Consider the following 10,789-nt stretch of genomic DNA (forward strand, 5'->3'; position numbering starts at 1 on the left):
AAAACTCAAGGGGCTCTATTCTAAAATGTAACAAGAAGTGGGATTATAGAAATTGGTAAATTCACTGAATACAATATATCAATACATTTCCTCCTTCCTAGCAATTAAGTCCTAAAAAGGAAATGAGGGCCTTCCATTCACAGTAGAAACAAGCATATAAGTTAATAAACATGACTTATACGGAGAGATCAGTAGAAAAGAACAGAAGAAATCCCATTTGAGACTTTAATAACAGGACATACAGTGGGAGGAAGGGATGGATTATGTAATAAATCGTGTTAGAACAACAGGCCGCCTATCTGGGAGAATATAAACTCGGATTCTATAAGAGTGCATAAAGTTTTAGATGGGTTAGAGACTAAAATAATTTTAGGAAGCAATTTTGAGAGGAAAACCTAGGCTGTTGAATGAAGAATGGAGGGGTGAGGTTCAGTTTCTTAACCAAGAATGGAAATCTAGAAGCTTTGTAAGTTTCTAACATTTAATATTTTGAATTTTATATAGATATCTATATTTAAATGGAAAATTTACCATAAACAAAACATAGTAAAAAAAAAAAAAAAAGCCAAAAATTAGAAAACTATCTGCAACAGAGGTGATAAGTAGTTCACTACTATATAAAAAAACCACAATGGGACAAGAAAGACAAACTGCCCAATGAAAAAAATTAGTAAAGGGATAAGCCTGCATTCTCTGAAAAGTGCATTCAAATGACCAATAAACCTAAAGAAAGGATATATACTTATGACCGTGATAGTGCCCATCAAAGTGACAATGTGAAATAATCTTCCACCATTTAGACTGGCAAAAATTGAGACCACACCTTGATGGCCAGAATGGGTGGGGGGAACTATTTTCAGGACATGTCAGCATCAACTGAAATATAAAATGCACTCTGATCTAGCAATTTCAGTGCTGAATTCCATTGCACTGCACCACAGCAACGGTAAAAGTTAACAGTGCCCGTGCTTACCAATAGGAAATGGACGAATAGCTTGTTACCCCATGTGAAGGACATTAAAAATAGAATTTGACTTGAAAGAATTTTCGAAAGGTTTCAAGAAGCAATGTGTATAAAGCTACCATTTTGTAATTAGTTCTCACTGAAAACCAAATGAACCATCATGCATGTGTATGATAGGTGCTCCTAGATGACGGAGTTCAAAGAAAGCATTAAATAGCTACATGCCTGCGTGGAGCACAGATGCGAAATGCCTGCACGGCAGACATCGGATAGTGGGAGCCCAGCAACAGAGAGGAGAAATACCACCTGAAAAATGGAACAAAGAGTATGCAGGGACGTGGGTAAAAAATAAGGCTTCACAACCATTTGAGCTGATTAGTAACCCTGCATCACCATATGTTGTTTTCTCCTCGGAGGTGAAAGACGTGATTAAAATCTGCATCCTAGAATTAAATTTTAAAAGCCTAAAGAGACAGTTCTGCGAAAGTGTCCTTTCCTACCTAACATGGTAGCGCCACCAGAATAGAAAACCCTGGGGGCGATAAGACACGCTCTTAGGTACAGAGTGGATTTGCAAATATCACCCAATTGTCCCAAATACCGCAGGGCCCGGCTTTTAACTCAACTTGGGCAATCCCCAGGTGCGCACGCTTCCAGCTGGGGCCGGGGCGGGGCTTCTGCCACGACCGTAGTCCGCGTGGAGGAAAAGGTGTGGACTTACAGCACAGCCGGGGACAATTAGCTCCCCAGGCATCGCCGACGTAGTTAACTAGGCAAGACAGCACAGTAGGCCGCTGGTTGCCAAGCCGCTAAGTTCCGCCTAGGAAGGTTAGGCACATCAGCGAGAATATATTAAGTCTCTTAAAAAATTGCGGTGTGGGGTAAGGATTAGCCCAAAACCGTCCTCGCAACTGGGTGGCAACTCCACGTGGGAGCCGAAATACACGTACTAAAGCTCTTTCCTTTGAAATATGTTGGTGGCTCTTAAAAGAGCCGTTGGGTTACTGGAACAGGTTCCAACTGCAACTCTACTTTTTCTTGGGTGCGGCCTTTTTGGGCTTCGCAGCCGTCTTTGGCTTGGTCACCTTCGCCTTGGCCGCTTTGGGCTTCACAACCTTGGCTTTGGCGGGGCTCTTGGCTACTTTCTTGGGCTTCACAACCTTGGGCTTCTTGGACGGCTTCTTGGCCACAGCCGGTTTTTTGGCCTTTTTCGGGGTCTTGACCGCTTTTTTAGTAGCCGCTGTGACCTTCTTGGGTTTCTTAGAAGCGCCCGTCACCTTGGCTTTCGCCACCTTTGGGGGGTTGGCCTTGGCCTCGCCGGAGGCCGCCTTCTTGTTGAGCTTGAAGGAGCCCGAGGCGCCGGTGCCCTTGGTCTGCACCAGGGTGCCCTTGCTCACCAGGCTCTTGAGGCCCAGCTTGATGCGGCTGTTGTTCTTCTCCACGTCGTAGCCGGCGGCCGCCAGCGCCTTCTTGAGCGCCGCCAGGGACACGCCGCTGCGCTCCTTGGAAGAGGACACCGCCTGCACGAGCAGCTCCGACACCGAGGGGCCCACGGACTTCTTCTTGGCGGTGGCCGCAGCCTTAGCCGGCGTCTTGGTTTTCTTGCCGACCGCTGCGGGCTTCTCGGGGGAAGTGGAGGTAGCCGGAGCGGGCGGCGCGGTCTCGGACATGGTGAGGTCGGAGCACACCGAACAAGCTACCGAGACCTGACTGAGCAGGAAGACGCCGGTGGCCCCGGCGCGGCGTATTTATAGGGCGGGGCCGTGCTGTGATTGGTGCTCGCCCGCGCCCGCCTCTCGCCCTCTAGCGCCCCCCGCTCCGCCGCCCTCAGCGCCGCCGGGCGGGGACCTTGCTCCCCTGTCGCCTCCAGCCGACCGCACTTCTGGGCGGGTAGGGGTCGGGCTCCGCCGCCCTCAGCGCCGCCCGGCGGGGACCTTGCTCCCCTGTCGCCTCCAGCCGACCGCACTTCTGGGCGGGTAGGGGTCGGGCTCCGCAGCCCATTAACGTCGGAGGCTGCCACCGCCCTTTGCAAAACAATCCTTTTCTTCCGGGGCGGAGGAAGAGCGGTTCGTCCGGGAGGCACCCAGATAAGAGTCCCGGGCGGTGTCAGGAGGGGCGTGCGTTCCCAGCCTGCGGTGAACGTGAAATGGCCGGGAAGGGGGAGAGGCCGGGGGCCAGCTCTCGTCAGCGCCGTTGCCGTTCCCGGCGACGCCGAAAAGGGACACGCCTGGTCAGGACCTTTTCTGCATTTTGGTTTCACGAGCGCACAATTAGACCCTCCTGCAAGTGCATAACAAGCTGTTGCCACCGTCCCGTGCGCCTGACCCGCCCCCGAGGCCTTCCCGGCCTTCCCACGTGCCCCGGCGGGGCCGACGGGCTACCCTGGGCGCTGTCGCGCGCTCTTCCCCCGCAGGGCAGCTCCCAACCCCGCCCACGAGGGGCGTTCGGGAGGCGCCGGCCGGACTCAACGATCCCCTCCCTTGCGCCTCAGGGCGACAGCGAGAGGGCACGGCTCCCGTGACTTCTGCGGGAAACCCTCCTGTAACTTCTTTGTGGCTGTACGGGGCCTTTAGAAGCGTCAACGGGGCTCCAGTGATTCCCCAGTGCGAATCAAAGGAGAGAATAAAATGCTTTTTCCAGGGCCGCGCCCGGGAGCCCACACGCCCCTCCACAGGCTCGGGGACGTCGCCTGGGGGCCGAGAGAAGGCAGTGACGTCTCCTTCCCGCGCCGCGCTCCTGAAGTTCTCAAACAAGTCCGCGAGGCCTAAGTTACCCGAGCTTCCCGGTTTCCCCCGAATATCCGATGGCCGGAGTACTAGCTGGCGGCGGATACTGGGATGTTCCCACCAGCATCTTCACAACCACTCCCAGCTACGTCCCATTTTCCCGAGTCTGTGTTTTCAAACGCAACCTGTAATTTCTACCAATTTGTAAATAGAACAATCGGAACTGGGCGTTTGAAGGACACTCCATTACAACAGGTGTACGGCCTTCCTCCAAGATAAGCTTTCCTAAGTGAACATCTGGAAATCAAACTTTTCTTAGTGTAATAAACGAGGACTCTAATTAAACGCAGCTTTTTAAAAGGAAACACTTGTTTCGGGGATTTCTTACCGTTCCAGCCTCCTGCGTATCCATTGGATTAAATAGGCTTCAAATAAAATACGAACGTTCCATCCAGATGAAGGATGCTAGATTTCTTACTGGCTGTTCAGTATAAAAGTACTCAACCAATGAAAAGGTAGAATCTGGCCTACCTACTCTTAGTACAAAACGGTCACATTTGGTGTTTTTAAGCTCGAAAAATTTTAAGAACTATAAGGTTAGGTCTTGGCAATGAGAAGTTGGCCCTTCTTGTGTCTAGGAATCCTGTTGATTGCGCTGAGTACACGCCTGCTCCGCAAAGTTCAGAGAGGTTGGTGCTGGAGAATTTAGTAACTGATATTTTACATCTGGCAGAATATATTCTAGACGTGAGAAAATATAAGATTCAGAAAGCTCCAAGTTTAGAAGTCAACATTAATATTTAACAGAGGTGCCCGATTACTGGGAATATTTCTGTAAACTCCAGTGTAATTTTACTATGGTTGAGGTAGGATTCAAAAGAGTTCCTTCATGTAAGCATTATAAAGGGATCTCATTTTTGAAAAAGGTTTCAGAAACTTGTAATATGATAGGGGTTTTTGAATAGGGAGAATAAAGAGTACATTATCGGGGGCAATATTTCTCAAATTTCTCCCCCCAAACTACAGAAATATAGAGTTTTGAACTACAGTATCAACGAAGTAAATGTTTAGTTTTTTGAAAAGGTAATGTTCAAAGCACTGTATCCAGACTACGAAAATCAAATGTGAAAGGAACAAAATCCTGAAGAGACGGGATTATGTGGTAGCCAATGAAATTGCGCCGATGTTGGAAAGCTAAAAGATAGACCAATCAGCCTGTAACCTTACACGTCAGCATTTTCCTCATCCAATCACTACACTTCGCGTACTATAAATATTGGCAGGCATTCTGGCGCAGTGTATTTGTGAGAGTTCTGTGTGTTTCTGTGGTTATCATGGCTCGCACGAAGCAGACGGCGCGCAAGTCGACCGGCGGCAAGGCCCCGCGCAAGCAGCTGGCCACCAAGGCGGCCCGCAAGAGCGCGCCGGCCACGGGCGGCGTGAAGAAGCCGCACCGCTACCGGCCCGGCACGGTGGCGCTGCGCGAGATCCGGCGCTACCAGAAGTCCACCGAGCTGCTGATCCGCAAGCTGCCGTTCCAGCGGCTGGTGCGCGAGATCGCGCAGGACTTCAAGACCGACCTGCGCTTCCAGAGCTCGGCCGTCATGGCGCTGCAGGAGGCGTGCGAGGCCTACCTGGTGGGGCTCTTCGAGGACACCAACCTCTGCGCCATCCACGCCAAGCGCGTCACCATCATGCCCAAGGACATCCAGCTGGCGCGCCGCATCCGCGGCGAGAGGGCGTAAGACGGTACTGTGTTTTTTTTTAAAACTTCGGCCAAAGGCTCTTTTCAGAGCCACCCACGTTTTCAAGTAAAGTGGCTGTAAACTACCAACGAAACCGTTGACTCTGAGTAGCTATGGACTTAGAAAAGAAAGGATATCGGTTGGCAACACTAGAGTGAGCTACATGTCCTTGTTTCTGTGTAAACATGCCCTGTGTATGGGAACAAAAGCCCTTTACAACGTTAGATACTGTTCACCGAGGTCCTAAGGAAGCGTCAGCGTCTCAAGAAGGGCATGAAACAGTTGGCTCTTTGAAGGGCATTAAATGGGGCCTCCTGAGCATTTCTAAAACGAACAGGAATAGAGGAGTTTTATCACAGGTATTAAAAGTGAAACATGAAAGAAGTCTGGTTTATCACTAAGCTACTCAATTTATATTTCTTTGACCTTGATATTTTTGCCATTACTGAAATTACTGCAAAACAAGCATTTTTATATAAGTATTCTATTAGACTATTTTTGGAATCATACATGAGTTTACCATAAACCCAGTTCGTTAGAACAAGGTAGTCCAGTTATGGGAGTAAAGACCAATGGTCAAGCTGCGTTCTGCACCCGCCCTTCTCGGAGTTTCTGGGGCTTGGAGGCAGGACTAAGGGAGGGGACTGCTGGCGTCACTTTTCCCGCCTGCGCTCTTTCCATTCTCTACATCTGCAGGGGGTGGGGTTGGGAGGGGGGACGTCGTTATATAAGGACCAGCTCTCGCTTGCTTTGTCACTTGCTGTGGGTTTGCTTTTCTGAAAGCTATGTCTGGTCGCGGCAAGGGCGGGAAGGGTCTGGGCAAGGGGGGCGCCAAGCGCCACCGCAAGGTGCTGCGCGACAACATCCAGGGCATCACCAAGCCCGCCATCCGGCGGCTGGCCCGGCGCGGCGGCGTCAAGCGCATCTCCGGCCTCATCTACGAGGAGACCCGCGGGGTGCTCAAGGTGTTCCTGGAGAACGTCATCCGCGACGCGGTCACCTACACGGAGCACGCCAAGCGCAAGACGGTCACGGCCATGGACGTGGTCTACGCGCTCAAGCGCCAGGGCCGCACCCTCTACGGCTTCGGGGGCTAAGCTCTGATTCCACTACCAGGAAATTGCATTTCGCCATCAAAGGCCCTTTTCAGGGCCACCCAAACGTTCAGAAAAAGAGCTGACCTGATACACTCCACTGGCTAAAATTAACAGTTGAGATTTAACGACCGAATTCTGTAGGATTGCAGGATTTTTAAAAAATAAAACCGTGCAATATCCGATTACACCAAAGGGACTCCCTTAGCTGAGCCGTACTTATTTGCTCCTCTGTCCTCGACATTGACCGCATTACAAGTAAGGGAGGGATGATACTCCCAACTCAAAAGTGGGGGGAACCAAGTAGAGCAAGGAACTTGCAGGGATTTCTAGGAACAAAGAGGAACATTGTCCAATCAGCAAGTCCCATCCGTGTTCGTCAACCAATCAGAACTGATGATCTCATGTGCCACCTCACCGCCCCCCCCAACTCCCAGGCTAGCCAGACTGGGGGATGGGAAGGTTGGCCAGAAACCCCAAAGCCCTGGGTAAGGAATTTGTGAGGTTTATCATTTTGTGCATTATGAAGTAGATTCAGACCCTCAAGTGTCCTTCAATCGGCTCTTGAGAACAGTAGAGGTTTCACCACTAACAAACTCCAAAAAATAATCTTTGGAAACGGGCAGGGGAGAAACCAGATTCAGGCTGCCAGAAAACCCGGGGCACTGGATTCAGGGGAAAGTAACATCTGGTTTATGGGGGAAAGTGCCTCTTTCACTGCCAGCAGAGCCCGTCTGAGTTCGCCATACTTTTCCTCCCTTCACAGAGAAATGGAAATTAGGGCGGCTAATTTGGAATGAATTTTATGGTGCATAAACTATATTTCAATAAAACTGAGCGAGTGCGACAGAGCCTGCGAGCTGACTGCAAGCTCAGTATGTCAGCTTCAGCCGGTGTCTCTCCTAGCTTTTGGGGGCCCCCTTTCCACCTGATAACTGTCCTCCAAGATTTCTTGGGGAATGATAAAAGTACGTAGTCTGGTCTAATTTAAACTGACAGTGAGAATTCAGAGACGCATCCTGGATAGCCAGAGGAGCAAAATGGGCCTGGTTGGGAGAGCGGTCATTTTATGTTCTCCCTAGCTGGTGTTCCTTCAGGAGATATTTATTGACCTCATGTAATGTGCCAGATACTCTTATAGACAGTGGGGTACCTCTGTAAGCAAATCAAACAGAATTCCCCGTTGTGGACCCAGAGTATATGTAGAGAGGTGTGTGGATACAGATTTTCTATGTGAGAGGGGAGAGCTACTTGTACTTGCTACAATAGACAGGACTAGCTTCTGTGATGGCAGGCCTGGAATCTTTATTAACAGCCTTGTAGATAGTACCATGCCCATTTTAGTTATGCTCACTGCCCTGGGGGAAAGCCTCTGAGCCTTCTTCAGCCTTAACACTCATGAAGGCCTTTTCAGAACAAAGATAACGCGGCCTATCTGCCACTTCGCATCATTCCTCAGATCTAGAGGAAAAACTGCCATACGGATTGATTCGGGCAGAGGTAAATCAAGGAACAGTACATAGAGAATCAATTGTGACAACACTCTGGTAGGCCTAGGGTCTTACGTAGAAAATTCATGCACGCATTCATTCAGCTGATGGGGTTCAGGACATGCGATCCCCTAATAAGCCACCTTGGCATATTAAATATGTTAAACTCAAGGAGATTAAGCTTCAGAAGCAGGAAATTCACCCAGACATTCCCTCTGCCCCACATCAACCCCCACTTCTTTCTTTTTCAAGAAACCAAAGATAAATCTTTTATCTGAAAGGTACCCTCCTGTATCAGGAGGAAGAAAAACATCCTTATCACCAGAGATGAGGAACTCAGGGCTGAGAAGTCTCTAAGAACAAACCTTGTTACTTCTTTACCATTTACTACTTCTAGTCCAAAGCGCTTTGTCTTTTCACTTCTTCAGAAAGGTATTCTTTGTCTAACAGATATAAAAGAGCTTCCTGCTCTGTTCATTTCCTTGAACCTCGTATCTCTGTGGGGTTCCTGTACATATGCACATAATTTAATTTGGTTTTCTCCTATTACCCTATCTTTTTATTACAGGGAGATCTCAGTTAAGAATTTAGAAGGGTAGAAGGAAAAATACTTTTCCTCTCCCCACACAACAAGCCTTCAGAGACGACCTATTACCCTGCTCTCAAAGAATTATATTCCAGTTGTGGGAGACAGAACAATTAAACATATACTGATACACGTGGGGATGCATATACTATTTTAAAGAATGAGCAGAAAGGGGTATTACTTTACATAGGGTGGTCTGGAAAGTTCTCTTTCATAAGAGGGTGTTTGAGCAGAGACCTGAATGAAATGAAGTCTGCAGCCATCCAGGGACCGGCAGCAGACTATGCCACACAAAAACTGACTTGGACCTAAAGATCAAAGGCACTTGAAAAACAACAGGTGCCAGAAGGCACACTGACCTCTCCTTTTTCTTCCTGAAAGCAGGAGAGAAATTCCCCATATGGAAGATGTCACCCTTATATAACAAGGAAAGTAACATTTTTCTCACCTTGGGTGAGGGGTTGAGGCCAGGAGAAATCTGTACAAACAAACCTTGTAAACTAACCCTTATCTTCCTAGTTACTTTCCCACAACTCACTATCCTAGCCCCAGCCTCCTTGCCTTGTTGTGTTTTCAGTTTACTACGCTTTGTCCAGCTCAGTACAGAAGTGTTCAACTCTAACTGCTTCTTTGGGTCTTCATTTCCTTAGGAGTGTACCTTTGTCATGGAAAGCATATTGGCATACAATAATAATAATAATAATAATAATCACTGGAATGTTCTGAGGGTAAAACAACTTTTGAAATGATCACTCTTGCTGCTGGGTTGAGAAAAAAACTAGCTATCAAAAGCAGAAATAGAAAGACTAGTTAGGAGTCATTATGGTCATCTGGACAATAGGTAAGTGTGGCTTGCCCTGAAGTAGCAGCACAGGATGTAGTGAAAGGTGCTTTCATTGATTTGTAACAGAGATGACTGGGTTGGATGAAAATTGTAAGAGAAAGAGCTCCAACAGGACTGCAAGATTCCTGAGCTGAGCCCCTGCAAGAATGGAGTTCCATTTATTGAGGTGGGGAACGCTGGAGAAAGAACAGATTTGGTGTTTATGTGTTAAGATATCCAATTTGGACAAATCAAGTTTGAGATGTCCATTAGACACTCAAGTAGATATATCAAATATGCAACTGGATATGTGGCAAGTTTCATTATGAAGCATGAAGTGGGTGAAAGGAAACAAAAGTTTAGAGGTGATTAAAGTCTAAAACAGCCATTGTTTCTAAAAACAGCCATTGGGATTGAGAAACATACAGAGGCTGGCACAATCATAGGCATTGTCACTACAACCTGACCTGGCACTTAGGGCTAGGTCATGGAGTTTTCCTGTTGAGCATAAACCATTATACAGAACACAGAACATATCAATAGTGAGACCAAGATCAGAGAAGGGGCCCAAGAAGTGAGCCATAGGTACTTGAGCACGTACTGGAATAGACTTTCCCTTTTCTTTAGTAGGGCTGTATAGTATTTCATTTGTTATGGGCTGTTTGTATTCCTCACCTATTTGCATGTTGACATTTTAATCCCCTGTATGATGGTGTTAGGAGTTCTGGCCCTTCAGTAGTGATTAGGCCCCGAGAATGGAGCACTCATGAATGTAATTAGTGCCTTTCATAAATAAAAGAGTTCAGAAGGCTCTCTGGCCCTCCCTCTGCCATATGAGGACACAGCAAAACAAGTCTACGAACCAGGAACTGGGGGCTCACCAGACACCAAATCTTGTCTGAAACTGCCAGTGCCTTAATCTTGGACTCCCAGCCTTGAGAAATCAGTTTGTTGTTTAAGCCAGTCTATGGCATTTTCCTTATAGCAGCCTGAACTAAGACAGGGTTTCTGGTGACAGTTTACATTTCTACTCATTTACTATTACACCGTATTGCAATAAATGGTGTTTGAATTCTTCCTGATGGGATACAGACTCCTTTATAGGCTGGTGATTCCCAAATTTTCTTCTAAACCAGACCTCTCACTTGAACTCGAGAATCTGTGCCAACTGCCTATTCGGTATTTTGTGTCGGAGAGACATATTAGAGTAACTTGCTTTAAGCAATCGTCAATATATTTCTCAAGAATTAAATCAAAGATGCTATTCACGTGCCTGATTTATCAATGAGGGCATACTAAAAAACACTTTATTTTTTAAGTTTAGGGCTTTGAATGAAGCTTTCAAGAATGCTCGAAAAGTG

The 10,789-nt window shown here is 47.7% G+C and overlaps 3 protein-coding genes across 5 annotated transcripts in view; 2 read left to right on the forward strand and 1 right to left on the reverse strand.

The window, feature by feature from the left end:
• The window catches only part of LOC116870028 (histone H2B type 1-A), a 384,027-nt gene that overhangs the window by 227,322 nt on the left and 145,916 nt on the right, over window positions 1–10,789 (forward strand). The window lies entirely within an intron of this gene.
• H1-1 (H1.1 linker histone, cluster member) lies at window positions 1,790–2,634 on the reverse strand. Its single transcript, XM_032861710.1, has one exon. The coding sequence runs from the start codon at window positions 2,632–2,634 to the stop codon at window positions 1,993–1,995; it is 642 nt and encodes a 213-aa protein (XP_032717601.1). The 3' UTR covers window positions 1,790–1,992.
• On the forward strand, window positions 5,025–5,447 carry LOC116870017 (histone H3.1). Its single transcript, XM_032861715.1, has one exon. The coding sequence runs from the start codon at window positions 5,025–5,027 to the stop codon at window positions 5,433–5,435; it is 411 nt and encodes a 136-aa protein (XP_032717606.1). The 3' UTR covers window positions 5,436–5,447.

The sequence above is a fragment of the Lontra canadensis genome, unplaced genomic scaffold (genome assembly GCF_010015895.1).
Source record: "Lontra canadensis isolate GAN:19392208 unplaced genomic scaffold, GSC_riverotter_1.0 scaffold21, whole genome shotgun sequence".
NCBI classification, from domain to species: Eukaryota; Metazoa; Chordata; class Mammalia; order Carnivora; family Mustelidae; genus Lontra; species Lontra canadensis.